Raw genomic sequence first — 24,820 nt, 5'->3', positions numbered from 1 at the left:
TCCATAAATACAAGTCTAACTTTTACAAACAGAACAACAAGACTCAATTTCTTTTGATAAAATCTTTAAAAAAAACACTTCGATATTCCAATTATCAAGTTTCAAAAACTGGATAATTCTCTTTACGACTAGAACTGAAATAATAACCAAAGTTATCACATGCATAATGCCACGACTGACAGAGGCTCTAATTACAGATATAATCTATAATTGGTGAAGCAGACTCTCAAAGACAAAGATTCAGCCCATGAGCTCAAAACAGAGGTTTGGGTTAGCAAATAAGTCTGCTTAATCACCACAGTAGTGAGCAGGAAGAGCTGCTGTTTGTTCTTGCGCCACCACTAATGGCCTGCCAGTTGCAGTAATTACAGAATGTGCTTTTATAGTAGGTGTGAGAGAATAGGGGAATACGAGAGCCTCGGGACTTGACAGAAAGCAGATACCCAGGCACCTCAGTCGGTCCTTAAGTGAACTATGAGACGTGGGGGCAGCAGTCAGACTGAAGAAGGAGGATCATATTGTGTGAGACAGAGAGTTTGAAAATTGACGTACTTAATAGGACATTTGAAACTGTGTTCATGTCTTAATAGACAATAGTGTTCACCTCCCTTAAGACAAATTGGCGAAAACCAAATTTGCCTTCGACAACACATGACTTTCACCACATAATAGGCTATTCTCCTTAAGTAGATCAAATAATTTCTTTGTGTTTAAAGCTGGGGGGAAAATTGGTATTTATGGTCATTAGTTCTTGGTTGTGAAAACACAGAACAGTGTGTTACTTATTTTTGTATGTATATGATAATGAATCTGCATAAAATGTTAATACATTTATTTGGCAAAAAAAAAGAGCAAGTTTTTCACATTAAAGCATTTCACATCAAAGTGTTTCACATGAGAAAAACAAATCCTATCACAGCTATACTTCTGCTACTTTTTGGGATATTGCTGCTTTTGCCATAATAAGTAAGGGATAAAGTACAGGCAGGAGATTGTTATTGCAAATTGAAACCTGATAGGTTTATTGGCAGCCTGTCACAAATTGGTTAGCTGTTGTATAAGATTGAAGGGCTTTATTCTGCAAAAACAACCGCCAGGATTTACTTTATTCCAGTTTTTATAGAGCTACTTAGCACAACATATATTGAAAAATGACAAAACATTGTTCTGAGCTATTAAAATAGGTGATCAGTTATTTCATTTAAGGCAAAGCTGACAAAAATGAAAACGGCTGAACAGAGCATACAATAACCTATGTATTATTCAGTCACAAGATATAATTATAATAATAGGCATGTAAATATTGATGTAAACATATTTACTGACAGTCACAATGATTCAAAATACAGTGTCAACACTGATACTGATGAACCTGTGTTATTCAGCGGTTGTTATATCAAAATAACATACATTGGTATGTCACAACTGACCCATCAGAATCAAGTATTCCAGAGCAGCGTGTAATAATATAATGTAACATTATATAACAAAGGGACTAAGCCAAAAAGAAAATAAATTAATTAATTAATGAACATTTTAGAACATAAATCAAAATAAGTTTTAAAAATAATTATATTAATATAAAAAATGTGTCTTGAGCAACAAATCACCATAATAGAACAATTTCTGACTATAAATATAATAACATTTCATAATATTACTATAAACAAACATATTAAATACATTGATAAACTTTTTTTAAAACAAAAATAGGTTATGTACATACACAAAACTGCATAGTAATAACAGATGAAAACTGGTATATTGTATTATGATTAAAAAAACTTCAGTTCAAAACATATTTAGTGTTTAGCTAAAAATCAAATAACTATTATAGTTTTTATTAATAGTATACATTAGTTTTTATTACTATAGTTTATATTATTCATATGTTTTTTATTGCAATCAAAAGAATTAAAAATGAAATTCGTCATCATTTACTCATCTTTCACTTGTTCAAAGCCTATGAGTTTCTGTTTTCTGTTAGTCATAAAAGAAGGTATTTTAAACAATGCTGGTAGCTGGCACCTATTACTTCCACAGTTGTTTTTTTCCTACTATGAACGTTGATGGATCCCAGCAACCAGCATTCTTCAAAATATCTTCTTTTGGGTTTACCAGGGGAATGAAACGCATTAGGGATTACAACCACATAAAGGAGCACACATAATGAGGCGATTTACATCCTTGGTTGAACTGTCCCTTTGGTTTTATTTTAACGACTTTATTTTTAGTTAACTATAATAACCCCGACAATACGGTACTTTAGAGGACAGTCCAGCTAATCGTTTTTTTTTGCTTCTAGAAAGAACAGACAAATATATGCTTGCACCAATAAGCTAATTGGCTCTTTTACATTAAAGGAATTCCTTCAGAACAACTCCTCCTCTCCTACACCCACTATACCGAGCACTGTCATTTTTCTCCAAGCGGTCAAGTGTCCTCCTCCTCATATTGTCTATATTCAGGAGCCTGTAGATTTCATTCACTGTTTCATGCATTGCAAGTCACAGAAAACTGAAGGAAAGCTCTAGACTTGGTTGAACATAAAAAAAAGAGAGAGGAAAACGATCAAAAATGGTTTAGCTGTAGAAAAAGTACCCTAGAGGAAGCTGTAAAATGGCATCGTGCTAGAAATGTGCAGACAGCCTTTAAGCGCCACTGTCGCAGCTGAGATACTGGTGCTCGGAGGCATTTCTCAAGGTCTGTGACACAAGCAACACACACATCCGTCTGCCAAAATCTAACATGAAGAGATTGCTACAGCCCTCCGTTTCTTTTAACCACAAAATATATTCAGATTTTTTTTTTCCCAAAATTAGAGTAATTCAAAAGATTTTTAAATGCACACTACTTTCTACATCACATATGTGCTTGATTTTGTGAAATATCTATGCAAGAAATGCAAATCCTCAAACCCTCAAAAAAAAAAAAAAACAACAACAACAAAGATAATTCCTGTCTTTCACTTTTCATGTTTTTAAAGCAGCTTGCTGCAAATGAAAGGGAATGCAGAAACCATTGCCAGAGGGCAATAAAACAAACACTTCTAAAAATGGGAGCTTTAATTTACTAAGTTTGGGAGGGGGGACTTTAAATATTGGCGTAGGGAAATCTAAGTGAAAGAGAGTGAAGAGGAAATTATTTATTTGTATCAATATTACTTTTTAAAATAAATGTCACATAAAAACTGAATATATAAAAAGGTTAACTGCAGTTCTTATCACAAATTAAACTTGAATGAGGTTATCGGAATCCCAATGCCAAGTGGCAAGGTCTTGCAACACATTGAAGGGATTTTATTTGAGATAATGACCAAACAAAAATTCATTATTCTATGAATTACACAGGTGCTTGTAAATAAATAATACAACCAAATAAATAAATGAAAAGAGCATAAAATATGAATCTAAGCTGAAATTATTTTAACATAAAAAGAATACTCTGTGGGATGAGAGAGATAAAACAACTAACCAGGAAATTGGCTGCCAGAGCAAGTCAAATGTTACAAAAACATCAGAGCGCAGATTGCTGCGGTTGACCAATCAGAAGCAAATATTTCAAAGTGCAGCGTGTAATAAGCATAAAATATGCGTTGTTGCATTCAAAAAGAAAGTGCTGTCCAGAAATCCTTCTTAAGTATAAAAATAGTTACTCAGAGTGGAAGGTGGAGATAGAATTGTGGAGAAAAAAAGGCAATGTTTTGATCTAATTTTAATAAGATCGTGCAGTGATTGTGAGATAAAGTCAATTGACATATATAGTTGTTAGAAGCACAGATATATACTTTTATGACATTATGTGTAATAAAAAGAAAGCTGAAGAAAATAAAAAAACATCAAACGAAAAGCTCAGTTACACTGAGGTCTGGAACTGCAGAGAAATGTTTCCACTTTTCATTAAAAGCAGCTAAAAGGCTGAGCATTTCATTTAAACATAAGCATGTGCCAAAACCTCAGAGCTGGAACTGTTGGCGGTGCAGCATTTGCCTTACGGTGAAAAGCTGCAGCACAAAAAAAAAAACATTATCGATGATTTATGAAGTCCACGGAGTAGCCAAACGCCTTGATTATTACACAGGGAAATATTAACAAGGGTCTCAGTGAAGCAAGCAAAAAACGAAAACGGCCCACTCAGGTTTCTAGAAGGCCACACAAGAGCAAAACAATCGATTTTATTCAAACTAACTTGGGCAAGGTTCCTTACTTCTTGGTTTAAATGATGCGAACAATTTATATATTTAGAGTATTAATAAACAGAAAGAAACAAATAAATGTCATCAGTGATCTGACAGACTGAACAAACTATGTTTTGCTTTAATAAATGCCTTTATTGCTATAGTAGACATTATTGCTTAAACAGAAGTGGAATTGAAATGGAGTTTCATCTATTACAATGGTTTAAAAGACCTTATTAAACAAAGATACATGTTCTTTATAAGAACACTTCGAGGACTGTGTTGATGGCTAAAGCTGGAAGGTTTAAATATGGGATTGGGTCGCAATTACAACCATCCAGATTTTAAGAACCTGCCAGCTTTAAGGTCAAACTCCTCACCTGACCTTAAAAATAATTTAAAGTGCCTGAACTATCCATGATAATACATTATCCTCGAAAAGCCAAGCCACCGCAGTCTCTGAAAGGCTCCAGACACAATTCTGCCTTGTTAAAGCTTTTTACAACTCCCTCATATATTTCCAAAGAAAAAATTATATGAAGGAAGGAGAAAAAAACGCATAAAATGTGGTTAAATATAGCTGACTTACAGCAGTCAGACTTTGCTGAGATGGAGAAACTTGAACCAAATGTCACTCGCTTTGAAGACGATCCCAAAACATCAACTTTAAATGTTGTCTGAGGAAGACGAATTTACACAGATGCTGAACTCGGCGAATCATGCCAAGCATTCTGAATTAGTGAGGAGGAGCAAAAGGATATCAAGCAGTGCAAAAAAGTTTGACGTCGAAAAACCAAATTGTGGTTCTTCAGCGTGTGCATTTGGATAAAAGTGTAATTTATTGTGATCACTTTTCTCAATTTTGATTGATTCGATCTAATTTTTATTCACCCATAAGCAGAAAAAAAAAGCTTTTGGGCAGTTGGTGGGACACAAGTTTTAATGAGGCGGCGGGTGTTGGTAAAATATGACAAAGCGCATAAACTCCCATTGTGCAGTGCGGCGCTCAAAGCAGTAGGTAGTGGGATGGTGTCCTTGAGGTATGCACGCAAGTTACAAGAATAAATTGATTTTCACAGGCTCGAGGCTCCTTCTGTCCTTCCTCTGAACTTCCGTATTTCAATCCTGACCGCATAAATAAAAATCCTCTAAACGGACTTAAACGAAAGAGCAGTGAAGTGTGCACGAACGCAGCTGCAAACTCACTTTATTTGACAGGGCTTGGGTATGGTTCCGGTTTTTCGATCGGTATGCTTATATCACTCTAATGATGTGATAAATTGTTCAATTTAAGATGATATTAAACCAGAAACAGCATAATTTGGAATGCGAAACTTTTTTGCGACAGCAGACACGAAGTTGTAGAAATTTTTCTATATTTTTCAAAGAATTTAGACCCTTAAGTTTCATAAAAATGTGTATTATTGCCAGTGCATTAAGAGAAAAAGTGTAATACTCATAAATGCTGTAGCGTAATTCATATGCATTGCCATTTGATTTGATACTTCATTATTATTATACTATTCAGACATTTCAAAAGTAATAATTCAGTCAAAACACATAATTATGTCCTACTTACAAAAGAGAATTTGAAGAATGTTGTGGTCCCTGAACCACATTTACTTTAAATCGCATGGGAAAATATTCAATTCAAATCAAAAATGTCTTCTTTTGTGTTCCACATAATCTAGCAAGCCATACGGGTTGCGAAACGACATGAGGCGAGTATATGATGGTAAATCTTTCCATTTTATTTATGCTTTTAGACATTTCAGACCAAAAAAAGAGACCAAAAACTTCTTAGGGCCATTGTTTATAACTTGATGGCTCTTTCAGACATTGGTCCAAAAGCGAGCTCAAGGGATCTACCCAGATAATTTGTGGAATGCGTGGGGAATTTTATGCAACCATAGCAAAGCCAAAGCTTTAAGAGATTGGGAAGAGTTCAGCACATCCGGCAGCTGGAATGATTGCCACCCAGCTGGAAGTATAAAATAAGAGTGGAAGACATTCAAAATGAACGAATGAAGAAAAAAAAAAAAAAACTGCACAGCTTACAACGTAAAAAGTTCTGAACAAGTGAGGGAAATTAGCTGAAGCCGTAGCCCAGCTCCATCTCTGGAGATGTTATTACTTGCAGGGCAAGCAAATAACAACAGATCCTGCTGTGAGCACAGCGTTGTTGGCTTGATTGTGACAATGGAACATTTCATCTAATTTACCTACTAAACACTCTCCTTCCTCTATTTTCCCCATTGTTATAAGCTCTTATTTCCTTTCGGAATGTATTAATTTCAAGCTCTATATTTATCAGGCTGTAGGCTGAATGTCTAACATCTATTCTGATATGGCAAAGCTATACTCTTAACTAACATAGGTTATTTATTGACATCAGAGGTTCCATGGAGCATCTTTCAGGCTTCCCCATCTGAGCCAAATGTCAAATTCTTTGACATTTACTCACTTAAAATCTGAATTTCCATCACCTATAATTACTTTGTTTTTTAAGGCAGATGTTGTGTTGAGAAATGAATATGTGATTCTGTGATTGCCGAATATAACACAAAATCAAGCAAATGATGCAACATTTGGAGAAAACTTGTGATGTTCCTGTAGATTTTGGCCAGCCAGGACATGGTTCAAATTTATACCTAGCCATCTTCATTGTTATATTACACTACATAACAGTAATTTGCATATAGAAAGTGCCCTACATTGCACTCCTTCTTAGGTGGGTGACCTGCTTTACGCATCATCTGACATTACTGCAACATGCATTCTTCCCCAAATGCAATTTCAACAGGGATTTCAACGCGTTGTTGTATGTGCTGAAATGCCATTGCTGTATATGCTATTGTTGAAGAGAATAAGCAGTTTGGTTATTTTGATTTAAAGTCCTTCATGCATCAAATATGATGTAGTAGGCTATGTTTATGGTTAAGATATAAGATGTAGTATATGGTTAAGATGTAAATTGAGAGCAATGGTTCTTAGGGTAAAAAAGTAATGAACCAATATTTGTAAATGTGTGTATATTTTACAGCAAAATGCCACAAAAAGTTTTGCAAATATAAAATGAAAAACAAAAATTCCTGATATTCCTAGAATTTCTTGACTTTCAATGTCTGCAAATGAGCTTTAAAATTTCTATGAAATTCCAGATATTCAATGACCCATGGGAACCCTGATTTGTAACATCCACTGAATCTTTCGATTGCGCACAAAGGATGGAAGCATGTCCAACCTAGCATCTTCTTTGAGGCAAGTGTATTTTTGAATTGCCATCATTGGAGGAGATACGCATTTTGAAAACGGGAGCAGAATGGCGAGGCCATAAGTGTAAATTTCATGCCAAGAGCTCTGGTTCAAATATAGCAATCATCACAGTCTGTTTTTTTTTTTTTTTTTTTTTTGTTTCACAATTACTGTACAAGGACGGCTGTGACAAATATCACCAATGGTCATATTCTAGTAAAACAGAAAACAAAAATGGAGTAGCAGTACTTTTTGTTATCCATATTGTAACAAAGACTACAATCAAATTCATTTAAAAATATTGCTCTGAGTAACATTTTGTTCACCATGGGTCCATCTAAATACTGCACATCCTAAAAAAGCTCTAAAGCACCCACAACTGGGCAACAGCTGGTGGTAATTGTCCCATCGCTCCACCACTATGACTCGACAGCTGGTTAAAAAGTGACAATGCTCAGCATGAAATAGATACTTACTACTGCCAGTTTTAAATATGCAGCAGCAGTCCCGTTGAAAAATGATGGCCAAAGGAAAATGTGTTTCTTTCGAGAACTTCTCACAGAAAGATTCTTTAGGGAACCCAAAATGTTGGCTTAAAGATTGTGCTAGCTATACTAAAGTTACATAAAAACATTGTGCAGTTTCTTATTTCATAGTTTTCATTTCGCAACTACATCGAGTAAAGCCTATAAAGTTAAAAAAAATGGATTGGTCAGAAGAACAACAGTCTGTTTCTACTTAAAGGAACACTCTTTTTTGGGGGGAATATGGGCTCATTTTACAACTCCCTAAAGTTAAACAGATGAGTTGTACTATTTTTGAATCCATTCAGCCCATCTCAGGGTCTGGCAGGAGTAGTTTTAGCTTAGCTTAGCATAGATAATTGAATCGGATTAGACCATTAGCATCAGAGTATAGTTCCTAGCCTTATTTGCCTAGAAAATAGCAACTTTTCAGTACACAATATAACAACAAGAGTCAAGCTTTAAATAGGGAAATTATAAGTGGAGTGTTTCTTTAATTGCACATCATATGCCTGATTAATATATTAAATTAAGCTTGAATTTAACTAAGAGTTAAATAAAATATTCACAATTAAATGATTTATTCATGATTAATAATGCTACTTTTTTAAATAACTATTAAAAGTAAAATTAAAGCTTTGACTTATTTTCATATCATAAAGATAAGACAACTACAACTGAATAAAACCAATCTAAAAAAAAGACACTGAAGTATCAGTCAGCTTGAATTCGAAGGGATGAGCTCCAGTAGTCTGCTCAGCCCATGATGAAAGCAGTGTGACACATATCAAACCGAACATCAGAGCCCTATTGTCATAATTCTGACCAAAACACAGCCAGGCTGACATGAGCCACACAGGCAAACCCTGCAGTCGACTGTCTCATTAAGGAAAGGAGGATTTTAAGTCAAACTGTTCATCATAATCACACACTGTGGAAAAACAGCAGCTACAGACTCTACTGAATGTGTGTAATCTGGTACAAGTGACACCTGAAACCAAATGAAAGCTAATGAACTTGCACGCAACCATCAGAACAAAAACTGTCAAGTTTATGCAAATTATATTTCCCATGTGCTAATTTATACATGAAAATACATGTTCTGTTCCGTTGGTTTTAGCTAAACCTAATTCTTTATGTATGTACACTCAGTGAATTTAAGGTATAGCAGATATTAATTAGATCATAAAGAAGTTGCTTGGCAACCTTGCATGACTGTCCAGACAAGCAATTTCATAAATATTCATGAACAATGCATTTTCAATAATAGGATCCTTAATTCACCAGTTGATTAGCACATAATTAACATCTTCATTTTAGCCAGCAAGATAGTTCCATTGGGCAAACATCGTGAAGCATAATTAAAGGGATAGTAGACCCAAAAATGAAAACTAAATCATCATTTACTTACACTGGTGCTCTTTTTGTTAATACTTCTCACCACAATAGATCAAATTATATAAATTTTATATACAGTGTTCAGCATAATTGAATACACCCCATTTTGGAAATGAGTATTCTTATCCATTTCTCAGTGGTGCATTTAAACTAAACAGATTTATTAAACATATATATATTTATTACAATATTTTAGTCACCAAACATATTTAGAAATGGCAAGATTATACAATTAAATTATACAAGCAAAACATCGCAAAAGAATTACAAAACAAAATTTTAACTACATTTTCAATTGTTTTGCTTCTTGATTGTTCCTCTTTTTTAATTTGTATTTAATATTTTTTTTCCATAACATATACATTTGAGTGAACTAGTTTTTGTTATCATAAGATATTTTGTTAGATAAGCTCCAGATTTGGCTTCCTGACTAATGTATATGCACAAATATAATATTGTATAGCTTCCTTTTAAAAACATGAATTTAAAAGATAGATTTGTGAGGGGTGTACTTATACAGGCTGAGCAGTGTATATTCTGCTTCAGATTGTACCTGTAATGGCAGTGAACAGCAACCAGCATTCAAAAAGGTGCAATACGATAGGTTTTAGTTTAAAAATAAAACTACATTTAATGTATTATTAAATGAAAAGCTTGACCATTAGTCTTTGACCAATTAGTGCTACAGCTTACTCAGACTCTACCAGAAAAAGTACATAAGTGCACCATTAAAACAACATTAATAAAACATCAAACAAAATGGCTAGAAATTTGCGAAAAGCGCACATGGTTTTCCTTCATCTTCAGAAAGGAGCATCAGCTGTAAAATGAAAGTCATAATCTGACAGATAAGTCCAAAAGGCTAAAATATGCAGATTTATTATTTCCTGGATTTCCATAGATTTATTTAAATTGCATCTATTATTGTATCTTTGCTTTTATTTTCACAAAGACCATCTTTGTTCTGCATTTAACAGATAATTGTGAAGATGCTATGAGTTTCTTTTGACCCGTTCCACTGAGTGGTACAGTACGGTACTGTACGTGTCACCTTTGTCAAGCTTGCGTTTCCACTGCCAAAAGGGTACCAAAGGTGGGCTTGGTGTATGACAAAGTTTCAATCGACATCGTTCTCGCTCAATGAAATGTCAAAGTAAAGCTGTACGGGTCATTCACATATCATATGAGAAGCACTTCTCACAAAACAGATGCTTTATATACATAAATACTTGCGTATAAATGTTCATTACTAACCTTTCTATGAACAGGATGTGATAATAACCGCAGATCAATGATAGTGAGAAATAGCCTACTGTTACGTCTGCAATTATATAAAATAAATAAATAAATGCAACATATATGAACACATATAGCCCCTTACAATATCCGATATGTTACCAATTACAGAAAAACTACACACAGCATTCATTTAGTCCTTATTTGGGTTCAAAAACAACACACAACATATAGCCCACCGTCAGAGCAAACCTCTCATCTGTATCTTTACAGAGGACCTGTATCATCCTCACCAGCACATGTAACCTCTTGTTAGAAAGTAATTTCGTCATTCTGAGTTCATAATAGTCCAAAAGGTGATGATAATAGTTAAACATGGCAGTTTGTTCATGGTTTGGGTTGCTAGAAGTATAATTTACTCCTTTGTTTTTTCAGCTTCTGTGTTCGCGTTAGTCCATTTCTGAAAGGATCGGACATCAGAAGCACTTCAATAATCATGCGCATGTTATAATTATCAGCTCAAGAAGTTTGTTATTTCAGATATAGACACGCAGCGAGCGTTCGCAAGCTCTCTGGATAAAGTGAAACCGCTCGCGCTTTAAGCTGCCTACTACGGGGCACAGGGTAGATTCTAGATTTATCAAGACGATGACAAGGTTTGTTTGAGCTCCGGTCGACCATGGCTCATTATTATATGTATATATTATTACGATGCAATGTCTCGGCTGTGTATTTAAAAATGGCACTTTCTTGACGTACCTCTGTAAATCAATAGCGTTTATTTGTGGGTCTTGCACCACCTTTTGGTACCCTTTTGTTGTGCTAGGCACCCTTTCGAAACGGTACACAAAAAGTAGTATGGTACGGTTCGCTTATTGGTACCTTCTGACAGTGAAAGGGCCAGTTGTGTAAATATGATGACAATTAATTTTCTCACATAAATCTGTCAAAATTTTACTTTAATATCAAGATTGTTACTTCAAATAGTGAGATGGCAGAGGTCATTATATGGAAGAGTCCAAGCAACACTTTATTTAAAAAAGTGTACATGTAAAAAGTAATGAGTAAACTAGCCTTTTAAGCAAATTATGTTGCATTTTAACATTAGCTAATGCATTTCTTGGAAATTGAACCTTGGGAATGAGCTATGGAGTACAAGCGCTCCTAAACACACAACTCTAGAACTACAAATAAAAACATACAAATTATTATTCTTTAGGATATTATAATGTGAATTTGGATCACTTCAATGCTAAACTGCGCAAATGTAATCAATTTAAAGCTGAGAATGGATCCATTAGTATAAGATTCACTTATGGAGATCACAGGTCAACGATGGCCTTAAGCGTGCCTGTGTTCTGCCATTCAGATAACATGAGAAATCTGACAGTAAATCATCTGCCTACAAAAAATTTGTACTATCCATTCCAGTGCGTGGGAGAAATACAGAAAGGGCCACTGAGCACTTACAGGCAGATGTATCCATAAAAACCCTCTTATTCTAATTCAATTCACTGGAACGTTCCTTATATTCAATAATGCGCAGCTGCACAATTCAGTCCATCTTGCCTCTCAATGCATTAAGAATGACCAGCGAGTTAATTATCGCTAATGACAGGCAAAGCAACTAGAAGTCTTAGCATAATGGATTTACAGCATCACACACACACACACTATTAGAGGCAGAACGCACAACAAATAAAGTCAATAATAATACAATTTAGGCTTTAAAAAAATTAGGACAGGAATTAAAGAGTCCTAATTATTTGGCTCCTTCTTGACATGTTTTCAAGTCCCCAGAACTAATTGACTGGTAAATAAATCAAGATGTCATTTGCTGGCAGTCAGCGGTCAAGACTGGCGTCATTTGCTGTTATCAGACTGAGACGAGTCGCTAATCATCTTGGATTAGCCTGAAGACACACAGGGATGATAAAGCTGGTGAGTGTATTTTCCACGCCGAATGGATTTGTGAAAATAATTGGTCAACAAATAATCTTGCCCCAAACTAGTACAACTAGCTACTGTTTACTCGTCTCTTCACATTAAACAGAGATAGGAGAGATTATTATAAGTTGAATTAATACTTTGCTGTACTTAAATGGTAAACTCGGGATCAATTCAATATTAACAATTGAAGTTTTACTGAAACATAATTTAAGATCAAATATGTAATGCATTATTTCATTCAGATTACTGTTAAAATAGGCAACAAACTAAACGTTTATTAAATAAAGCAATAGGTAAGACTAATTACCCATTTTGGTTTTAAAAATGAATCAATCATGGATTTAAAACGTTTAAATCTGAAAACGTTTAAAATGAAAAGGTTCATTACACTTATTTCCTGTCACCAAGATTAATAATAACACCACATCTAATGTAGAATGAGGTATATTCAGATAAATTAGAATAAAATGCTAATCATTAATTTAAATAACTGACTGCAAATTCTTGAAAGTTCTAATTGAATATACACTTTATTAGGTACACCTGTCCAACTGCTCATGAACACAAATTTCTAATCAGCTAATCACATGGCAGCAACTCACTGCATTTAGGCATGTAGACATGGTCAAGACGATCTGCTGCAGTTCAAACCGAGCATCAGAATTGGGAAGAAAGGTGATTTAAGTGACTTCGAACGAGGCATGGTTGTTGGTGCCAGACGAGCTGGTCTGAGTATTTCAGAAACTGCTGATCTACTACTACTTCCAAAGTCAGCTGCTAAATCTCCCTCTACAGTACAGAGCAAAGAACAAAGTAAACTGCTTCTGTATTGACTGCACAAAACCTCTACTCTACTAATTGCCCTTATATTACACACTTGCCATTGTCTTGAATTGCATTATTGAATCACCATTATCCTGAATTGCAGTGTTGTATTGAATTGCACTATTTCTACATTACTAAAGGGGACAATAAGGCACTAATCTGCCTCCCACACTGACTTATAATTTGTCTACATTAAGATGTTTTTTCCATGAAAAAATATATTTTGGGCTTTACATCTTAACTACAATTGCTTAACCCTACCATTTGTCATGAAACCATCATTTACAGAAATTAACATCTTGAACAGAAGTTAAAACACCACTTTTCTTTCAAAATCAATATACCGCATTCTGAATATGAATGTTTTTGAATATTCCTACTAATGTTAGACAAGCAGCAGTGTCAAATCAAGGCTCTGGCACTGAAACTGTGTGAAATTAATGAATAGAAATACACAGAGGTGAAATGGTGATTCAGAATCTGCAGAAGTGGCCTTGGAAAGAGCCACCAAGTATGAACATAACCTTGAAGGTTATGAAACATGGCTATTTAAGTTGGTAAACATAAATTTCTGAAACCAAATGAGTAGGTAATGAGATGCTAAATATGCCATATTGTGCTATTAGCATCCCATACACATGCAAAACAGTTTGTCAGTATCAAAAAGACTGGGAACTGTGCATACTGAGAGGCTGATCACACGGGACGAGGGTCTGTCCCTGCTATAAATGCAATTTAAAGGGGTCATGATGTGAGAAATAAAATGCTCCTTGATCGTTTGACATTAAAGAGGTCTTTGAACCATTAAAACATCTTGCAAGTTTCATAACTTCAAACGCCCTCCTTATTTAAAAGCTCCAAATAAGCTTGTTTGGATTGTGTGTGACCGATGACTTCACACAAACAAACATGCAATTAACAGTGACGAATAAATTTACTTTACTGCGCCATAAATCCTGATACAGATTCATAAAAAAATATTACATTTAATTAAAAAAAGGTGTAATGAAGAGTTTACAAATAACTTTCAATTACAGTGTTTTATGGATGCTATTTTTTAAAAATGTACTTGCATGCAAAAGAAAGGAAGCTATGATGCTTTTCTCATTAATTGATATTAGCTGTTCATAAAAGATCAGCATTATAGATAAATAAATGTATTAATCTCTTTAAAAAGCAATAATGATAAAACAACTTTGAATTATATGTTTGTTCGGAGCATATGACAACAGACTTTTGTAAAATGGCATGGTGTAAAGCAGTGGTTCCCAACCCCCAAGCTGCAGACTTGTACCGCTCCGTGGATCAATTGACACCGGGCTGCACAAGAAATCGTTAATTATTTTCATTTTATTTATTATCTGAGTCTAAACTATCTTCTATTTTGAAAAATCTTTTATTTAGAAAAATGAACGTATTCTCTTGGCTACATTTAGGTCACTTAAGTGCCAAACTTAAACCCATAAGCTAGCAAAATGAGTAAGAAACAGACATCTTGGGAAAGTTTCTTTGCGAAGAAAAAAGGCCTGATGAAAGACCAGTGAACAGCCAAGGAATGGATCCTCAACCCATTTGTCAACAAATCAGGTGAATTCAGCATGTCTGTGCAAGAAAAAGATCACCTGCTAGAGATCGCAAATGATGGCAGCTATTCACATATTATGTCTTTTCCAGGCACAAGTTATTTCCAATGGAGGCATATTAGGAGCAACGAGCGGAGGCGGCACACCCTCATCTAGACTTTTCAGAATGCCGTGAGTGCACTGTGAGTTATGTGACAAGAACTGAGTGATCAGCTTCATACTTTGTATGGAATATACACATTAAACTAACTGTCTCAGACAGGCACAGAACACCCAAACACTGCAGTGCTTTTAGTTTTCTCCATTATTAAACTTGTATCAGAGCTGCAGCAATGTTTCGTCAGTTTGACATCCTCTCAGAAAATGGTTAATGGTCGCCTAGCAATCCACGCACACTACTCCCCCACCCCTTTACCTGTTTGTAAACAACAGTGTTTTATAGAAACTATTTTTAAAACATTTAGTTGTACGAAGTAGTGTAGGATCTCTCATGTTGTATGTTGGCTTTGTTTTTAGCCATTCTCTCAATGTTAGTCATTTATTAAAAAGTGGCCACTTAGACAACCCTTATATACTGTAAAAATTACTGCAGCATAAATTTTTTAGTTGAATCAAATTATCTTTTCTAGTCATTTTAACTTATAACAAACGGACTAAAAAATATATAAACATTATATAACTTAAAAAAATTTATTTAAACCTGATTAACTTAAAGCAACTTAAAAATATTTGATGCAGTGACTTTGTGTCATTAAATTTTTTTTTACAGTGCAGCAGATGAATAAAAGTATGGGCTTTTTAAAAAATAAAAAAGGAGTATGTATAATATGTTTTTTCAGTGCTAATGATTGTTTCATACAAAAGGACCAGTGCAATGTAGAATTCTCAAAGAAATCTGTTAAATGGTGAAGCAGCATATAGCTTTTGATCTGTAATTTAATAAGATTATGCCTCTGACTGACTTTACTTAATGAATCATACTTTAAAAACACTTGCATGCAATAAAAACAATTATTTCAACCTTATAAATAATGTTGTGCATGTCATAACCTCATCCTTCCATTCAAAATAATATAAAACCTAGTGCGCAAGAGAGGAAAGGAAGATGACAGTAAAAAGAGAAAACAGCATTACGCTACCTCCTGCCCGCTCAGACCTTCTTTCTGCATGAAGTAGTGTTTTTTGAACTCATAATAGGAGTTGTACTGGTGCCAGGACTGCAGGAAGTCAAACCTTTAGGGTGTAGAAGACACACACATACATAGAGAGAGAGCGTTTTATAGTTATTACATATTACAGTGATCTAATAGGAGCTGTGAGACTGTAGTCTCTGAAAGATGGCTGTAAAGAGGAGCAGAGTAACTTCCTTACCGCGGGTCATTCTTGGCACGAACGCTGGTCTCGAATTTCACCCCGTTTCTGGCCACATACTCGGCTAGTTTATCAATGACAGGTTGGATGTCGGGAGGCGGAGGGATGATGGCAGCGACAGGAGCAGCAGCGGCCGCAACCGGTGGAGGAACAACAGTGGTTTGTGGAGGCCTGGAACTGATGGATGGGGAAAAAACTATATTATTACAACACTTTGCTGATAATGACTTCGAAACGTGAACACCAACCCAATATGGAAAATTATATGCCTTGCCAATTAGATGATGTGTTGATTATCAGCCTGCGGTAACTTAATTGTCTAGCAGGAGAGCTAGCAGTAAAATCGGGTTAGCAATCTGCTCATTCTTGAGGTGAATTTATTTCAGAGTCACGGTTTCAGATTGCCAACTTGAAACTGGGAACACTACTGAATGACTCAGTGTTTAATACCTGTCATTAAGTTATTTACTAACAGTAACTAGTCCAATGTGTGCTTGAGTCTCTGAAGAGAGCCTCCCCAGGTCCTAAAGCCTGCCCAGTTAAACTGAGACTAGGAAAATGAGTAACACTTTAAAGCAGAGCAATTCCCTCTATTACCTAGTGGCTTACTACCAGCCTATTATTTACAAATTAGCTGTTTATTAGTATTTATCTTGATCTTATTCCACAATCCTATACCCAATACTTAAACCCAACAATTACTTTAATAACTCTTAATAAGCAGCAAATTAAGAGTTTACTGAGCTAAATGTCTAATTAAGAGCAAGATTTGTACTTTAAAATAAATTGTGACAGGAAAATTAAAGTAAAATACACAAATAACATGTCAGTTATGTCATTTGTTGTCATTTGAATGTGATTTGAATTCATTTTCCCTAATTCTTTGAAAGGTATTAGTCATACACTGCTTAATTCAGCATCTGCTCTATGAACCCCTTTACCTTATAATACCACTCCCAAGCAGCATCTCCCTGGTGTGTGATAAGAAATTTGATTTATCCAAGGGGTAAGGTGTTTGTTTTACTAATAAACATTTAAGTAAAATATAAAAACATCAAGTTAATTCTGTTAAGAAATTAAGCATTAATTGGTATCAATATATCAAATGTCCATAAAGATTTTAATTAATTGTTAGAAGCAACAGCTTATGGAGAATAAACAAATAAATCCTAAAACACAGTAAATGAAAGGCATTTTGGTAAAAAGCAGTAAATTAAGACATTGGTATCGGCAACTGCTGTTAAAAAAAAAGAAAAAAAAAGACTAAACTACATCTGTTTCATCAACACTTGAGACTCCAACAATAGCATTAAACTTGCATTTAATCTTTTAGCAGACGCTTTTATCCAAAACAACTTACAAATGAGTATAAAAAAGCACTTCAAATCACCAGAGAGCAGCAAAAAATAGATACCACGGCAAGTCTACAAGTTAGTTTAGCAGCTGTTTTTTTTTTTACATGCATATATATACACACATATACATACACATGTACAAAGAGGAAAAAGCGTGTTTCTTTCTTTTGGCTTTGCAAGTCGACTCACTTGCGTGACACTCAGAATCGCATAATGTTTTCCCAGAAATATCGAGTGCTTAAACGAAAGTGTGTGGTGCATATGAAGAAGAAGAGTGCGTCACCTACAGGTGGTTTGCCAAGCCACTCAGCTGCATGAAGTACACTCAGAATAGCACAATGTTTTCCAAGAAATATGGAGTTTTTATAAGAAAGTATCTGGTGCATATAAGAGAAAAAAAACTTCTCTCCTCTCAATAGATGGTTTGTCAAGCCCAAGTACACTCAGAATTGCACAAAAGCATGTTTTTTTCTGTTCTAAATATATATTTATTACTAAATTAAAAAAGTTAGATACACAATGCTAATCTAACTCAGATTTGTCACAGCATATACTGTTAAAGTCAAAATTATTAGCCCTCTCTTTTTATATATATATATATTTCCCAAATTATGTTTAACATTGCAAGGAATATATGACAGTATTTGCTATAATTTTTTTCTTATGGAGAAAGTCTTATTTGTTTTATTTCAGCTAGAATAAAATTTAAGTTTTACATTTATTTATAACGGTTTTAAGGTCAACATTTTTACCCCTTATAAGCATTTTCTTTTCGATTGTCTACAGAACAAACCATCGTTATACAATGATTTGCTTAATAAGCCTAACTTGTCTAATTAAAATAGTGAAGCCTTTAAATGTCACTTTAAGCTAAATACTAGTATCTTAAAAAATATCTAGTAAAATATTACAACCACAGATAAAAAAAAAAACTTGGAACAGTATGGAAAACGCAAATGAAAAAAGAAAGTTTCCAAGTTTCCAAATTGACTTGTATTTCATTTCATTGCAGACAATGACCAGTTTGTCAACAAATATGTGAGAAATGTATTAAAATGCTTAAAAACAATGTTCCTTGAAGAAAGATAGGAAGACATTTGGGTATTTCACCTTCAACAGTGCATAACATAATTTTAAAAGATACAAGGAATCTGTAGAAATTTCAGTGCGTAAAGGACAAGGGCGCAAGCCTAAGCTGAACAACCGTAATCTCCGATCCCTCAGGCAGCTCTGCATAAAGAATAATCATTCGTCAATAAGCGATAATATCACATGGCCTCAGGATTACTTTGGCAAACCTTTGTCAAGTACTACAATATGCACATCCACAAATGCCAGAACTGTAAAACTGTACCGTGCCAAAAGGAAGCCAGATGTTAACAGTGTCCAGAAGTGTCATCGACTTCTCTGGGTTCAGATGCATCTGGGATGGAACATCACGCAGTCCATCACACAGTCACACAACGTGTACTGCGATCTGATGAATCAGTATTTCAGGTATTTTTTGGGAGAAATGGACATCATGTGCTCTAAAGACGAAAAGAATCGTCCAGACTGTTACCAAAAGCCAGGGTCTGCCATGGTATTGGGAGTATGTCAGTGCCCTTGGCAAAGGTAACTTGCACTTCTGTGATGGCACCATTAATGCTAAAAAGTACATAGAGATTTTGAAGCACAATATGCTGCCTCATTTTACAGGGACGCCCATGCATATTCCAACAAGACAATGCAAAACCACATTCTACCCACATTACAAAGTCCTGGCTGTGGAGGAAGAGGATACGGGTACTTGACTGGCCTGTCTGCAGTCCCGACCTGTCTCCAATAGAGAATGTGTGGCACATTTTGTGCAGGAACACATTAAATAATGTTTGTTGTATTGTCTGCAATGAAATACAAGTCAAGGTAAATTTAGAAATCACTACTTTCTTTTTTTTGATTTGAGGTTGTATGTACTGTAATAATGGCAAAGATAAAAGAAATCAGCTATTAGAAATTAGTTATAAAAACAATTATGTTTAGAAATGCGTTGAACACAATCTTCTCTCTGTTATACAGAAACTGGGGAGGGGGGGTATATACAGGGGGGCTAATAATTCAGGAGGTCTAATAACTCTGACTTCAACTGTGCATATTGTAGCTTTTCAGGTGATTTGACAACCTTCTAATTTTGCTTTGGACAAATAAATACAATTTTAACATAAGTGAAATGTAAAAAAAATATAGGCTTATCGGATTTCTGCAAAAATTGAATATCGGGATCATGCATGGCAAAAATATACAATAAAAAATAGAAGCACACATGATTTTTTTTTAACTTCAAGCTCTGTTGACACCTAGCACAGCGGAAAATGATGTATACCTGGAAGTTGGAGGAGCAGAAGGAGCGGAATGGGAGAGTGGAGCAGACGCTGGAGCTGACACCGTGACTGGACCTACAGCAGGGGCTGATGGGATTGCAACAGCGGGATCCAAAGGTGTAGTGCCAGGAGGGGGAGGTGGACCAGATGCAGGAGGAGCTGGCATCATGCCGGTGGGAAGCGAAGTGTAATAGTGGCTGGCATCAATCCCAGGAGGTGGAGGGGCAAGGCAATATGTACCATCAGGCAGCATACAGTAGCCGTAGTACATTGCGGCCACATTAGCTGTATGAAATAAACAAAAGCACACACAAACAGAGAAAGAATTATTATAAGCTCCGTATGTACTAAGATCTTTTAGAGAAGACTTAAGCCTACTTCACACTACAGGATTTGAAACATCAGCAGATCGCTTTGCCGTTTACACTACATGACTTGTTTTTGTGTCTTTTAAACGCTGTAGTGTTCACACTACATGACACTACGTAATGATCGACAAGGGGGGGGGGGGAGGTGTTGTCACACACTACATGATCTGACAACAATTTGTTTTCCAACAGCTCAGTCAAGCTACCAAACCACAGCCAATGAAATTTTGAGGGAGAAGCCGTCAGAAAAAGCCGAACACTATTGGCTGCTTGTGTGCTGACATCACTTACAGCATTTCAAGCTTTCAAGGGAGCATTTAAAAACATCATCAATCAGCTGATGCATCAGCGAGTGTTTTTAATTTTTGTCATTTAATAACTCTTTGAAATAAAACGAACATATCTATAACACCCTGACGTTTCCTAAATGTGTGTGTATTTCTAACATTGTTATTTTTTTCAATTACAAAACAGTAAAGAACTAAGCATTTCTTCCTTTAATAACCATATAGGTGAAAATGACTGCATGCATGTCTGCTACTTTTCACTGTGACTAAATATGCATGCATTTTTTGCCTAGCAACTTCCTGCTAACATAAACATAACTTTCTGATAGCAAAAACTTAAAATTACTTCAGATATATCTTTTAAAACAGCATATTCTGTGCTGTGAAATAGCCCCTGTTTGAAAGTGAAAATGAAAGAGAGGCCCAGATCTTTGCGTGTTCTAGTATCTTAACTACATATTTATAGGTTGTATTACCAAAAAAGCTGATATTTTTCAGGTAATGGTGTCATAAAACATGATGACAGACATTCAAAGCTTGATTTTAATATCTGAATAAAAGCTTTGAATGTAAATATGATGACAATATGACGTCTTATATGAGAACGGTCAGAATTGTCTAATAGTTACAGAATTCTAGTTTCTCTGTTAATATAGCCTACTCTTGTGTCCGTGTTAACGCAGAATGAAGCGAGTGCATCGATGCCCATTCTGGCCAATCACAAACGTTTCTGTTGAGCTCCTGAGCACACGGACATTCAGCTCATGCTGATATGCTCTCTCATTGGCTGCAGCTCGTCACTACATTTGATCGCACGTGGGGTCGAGTCGGCCGACTTCTCTGGAATATTCAGTATGCTAGATATTGGATTTCCACCTGCGAGGTGTCGATATTTCAGCGAGCGTCTTTGATGCGTTGTTCAGTAGTTCACACATAAAGACTGCCGAGCGCTGAGCACCCACAGATTCCAACTCCCGCAGGGGTCCAACTCCGTACTAGTACGATGTACCTAATAAAGTGGCCAGTAAGTGTATAGTATCATTATTATTGTAGTATAGCAACGCGCGGAAATTCCCACATGCATGTTTCAAACACACGCTTGAGCATTTGAGCAAAGACCTTTTTCTCTGCCTTCTTTCTAAAAGTTTCATTAAAAGCTGCATGTTTTTGCTGATATTTGTTGAGCTCTGAATTAAACCTTAGTCATCAAGAGTATTTCTGCTCTGTATATATACGGTCTGGAAAGTACACTGTTGATGCAAATTAAGAATTAAAATAATCTACGTTTGGATCACTGTCTGCATAATTAAATTTCCTTTTCAAGTAGAAGATAAAAAGCGAGCGGAAGAGAAAAGCCGAATTCGTTTGTTCTGCTCTACCACAAATAATTAGGATCAAACTGTCCTCGTGTTGAGATGGCAAGCATGTAAAGACATACAGTTCTTGAAAAACACTTAATAAAGCCTAATTACAGTCAAGCGCTGCTCCTTTTCTTCCGTCAACTGTTAATACAGCAAAAATAATCATTAAACAAAGCAGTTTAATAAGATACCAAGGCAAACAGAGACGCGAGTTCAAGCTCAGTTAAGATAAACACAACCAAATCAGTGCTTTTAGACAAAAATCTGCTACCTGATTATGGCTGACAAGACACTGCTGGTAAATGATAAAAAAACAGAACTAATAGTTGTTATCATCAATCATCCCCAGTTGATTGATTCAATTACAAACAGCAAACATTAAACATTGTTATGTTTAAATATGCAAATAAGGCATTATTTTATTAAATCTGTGCACATTTGCATACAGTTCAAACACAAGAGTCTGGTTTAAACTATTTTTGATATCGCAGTTAGCGTAATAGTTTACAGCAATCTCTTTTATCACCTCATAAATGTGACATTGGAAAACAAAACCAGTCTTAAGTGTGAACTGTTGAAAAAGAGATCACACATGATATGAAATGTGAATAAATAAGGTTTATATTCATGTATACTTTGTTAGGATTGGACAATATTTGACCTAGATACACTATTTGAACTATATACTATTTAAAAAATGGTTAAAAAAACTAAAATAATAATAACAATAAATCAATGTTTAATATTTAAAATTGTGCATAGTAACTGTTTAGAACAGCACGTTACAAATTAAAAAAGAGTTTTGATTTATTTACAGTAGGAAATGTACTAAATGTAAAAAAAGAGCACAATCTTTACTTCAATTTTTCTAATGATGTTTTGGCATAAAATAAAAAAAAATCTTGATGAGGAAGTGCTAAAACATTATTTTTTGTAAAATTAAATGTTGCATATAATAAGGCAAATTATTTATGAACAGAAGCCCCTGTAAAAACCATTAAAATATAATTATGTGAACCAATCTGTAAAACTTGGTAGGTGAAGGTAGAGATTTATGGCTCAGTGCATTCACTATAGTTGAATTCTACAGACACAAATTAATAAAGTGTAACAACAAAGGCAACACTTAAACTTTATTTTTTATGTTTTCTTTTGATAAGACTGAAAAAAAAACACTATAAAAAAAGACAAAAAAAGTGCAAAATCTGAAAACAGAGATACATTTAGAAAATAAAGTGTTTTTTTTGTAAGTGGCTTACCTAAAGAATTACAAAACGTTAAAAGGAGCATGATCATGAAGTTTTGGCATAAAATGAAAAGTTTTGACTAGAAGAAGTGCTAAAAAAACCATAACATTTTTGTTTGTCAAATTAGCATATAATCAGGCAAACTATGAACGAACATAGCCCCCGTAAAAACCGTTAGAATACAGATATTAACAAATCTGTAAGGTCTGGTAGGTGAAGGTGGAGATTCATGGCTCAGTGCAGAAGAAAAAAAATGTAATGAAAAATACACTGTAGTTGAATTCTAGTCACAAATTGATCACAAAGTGTGAAAAAAGCAGCACTTATATTTTTTCTTTTGATAAGACAAAAAAAAAACATTATAAAAAGCCCAAAAGCCTAAAAAAAACAAATCTCAAAACTAAAAAGTGTCCTGCCTGAAGTGTCTTACCTAATAATAAAAATTCTGTCCTCATTTACACAACCCCATGTTGTTCTAAACCAGTATGAGGGCAAGTAAATGATAACATTTACATTCCAGAGCGAACTGAGAACAAGTGAACACAAAGATGATGCACTTCAGAAAGGTAACACCATGAACCTTCAGCACTCAATGATGAAACACTACAAAAGAAACAATGAAGAAATATAGAAGCTAGAGGAATTAAAGCTCTGTGTCTCCCGGGTACTGCTGAAGTCAGGGCTGTTCAGGACCTTGAAGAGACCAATAAACCTGCTCATTTAGACAAGTTTAGCATTCTGTCTGACTGCAGATCCACATCAAAGACAGCTGAAAGAGGAAGGAGAGAGAGAAGGGGAGATCTGGACACCCCTGCATTTACTTCAGGACTGAGTGAGTGAGTGTGTGAGAGAGAGAGAGAGAGAGAGAGAGAGAGAGAGAGACAGAGAGAAGAGAGACAGGGAGAGAGAACTGAGCACAAGAGGGCGAGAGACAAACAGAAATGAGCAGGGAGAGAAAAATGACAGAGGGCACCAAAGAGGTTCTGGGAGAAGAGAACAGAAAGAAGGAGAGAGCAGGAGATGTGTGTGGTAAACGTGTCTCCGCATTTCATTTGAGAAGTGCCAGAACTGGAGCTGTGAGTCATGAATATGAAATGTTGAACGAAACGATGGTTGTATTATTATTAATCTATGTTATGCAATATTACTTCATATACATGTTTATCATGCTAGTCTTAATAAGTGGTATGATGCACAGTGAGGGATGGTTTACTTCATTATTAAACTTTGAGGGTAAATGTTTTTTTTTACCAAAAACTTAAGCCAAAAAGGTAAATGTTTTATACTTAATACAACATCACAAAATATTTCAATTCACTATTTCTAATGTGTGTACATAATTTAACAATTTAATAACATCAAGGAACATGATCAAGAACATGTTTTAGGCATATAGACCTAAATGTAAATGTTTTGAGCTACTATAAATTGAAATATATTTATTTAGACAATATATTTAATAAGCATACATATATTTATATATTTCTGTTATGTACAATACAAAATTAGACAGAAAGTATTGC

General features: G+C 35.0%; 1 protein-coding gene across 1 annotated transcript in view; it reads right to left on the bottom strand.

Moving 5' to 3' along the window:
- Positions 1-24,820, bottom strand: part of sfswap (splicing factor SWAP) — a 152,282-nt gene that overhangs the window by 86,414 nt on the left and 41,048 nt on the right. The window contains exons 8-10 of the mRNA XM_056445735.1: positions 20,037-20,319; positions 16,320-16,496; positions 16,088-16,181 (exon numbers count right to left, since the gene is read on the bottom strand). Coding sequence (XP_056301710.1) covers positions 16,088-16,181; positions 16,320-16,496; positions 20,037-20,319 — 554 coding nt within the window. The remainder of the gene's footprint in view (positions 1-16,087; positions 16,182-16,319; positions 16,497-20,036; positions 20,320-24,820) is intronic.

The sequence above is a fragment of the Danio aesculapii genome, chromosome 21 (genome assembly GCF_903798145.1).
Source record: "Danio aesculapii chromosome 21, fDanAes4.1, whole genome shotgun sequence".
Lineage (NCBI taxonomy): Eukaryota > Metazoa > Chordata > Actinopteri > Cypriniformes > Danionidae > Danio > Danio aesculapii.
The sequence above is the reverse complement of the archived record's forward strand: the minus strand, read 5'-3'. Positions and strand labels throughout refer to the sequence as shown.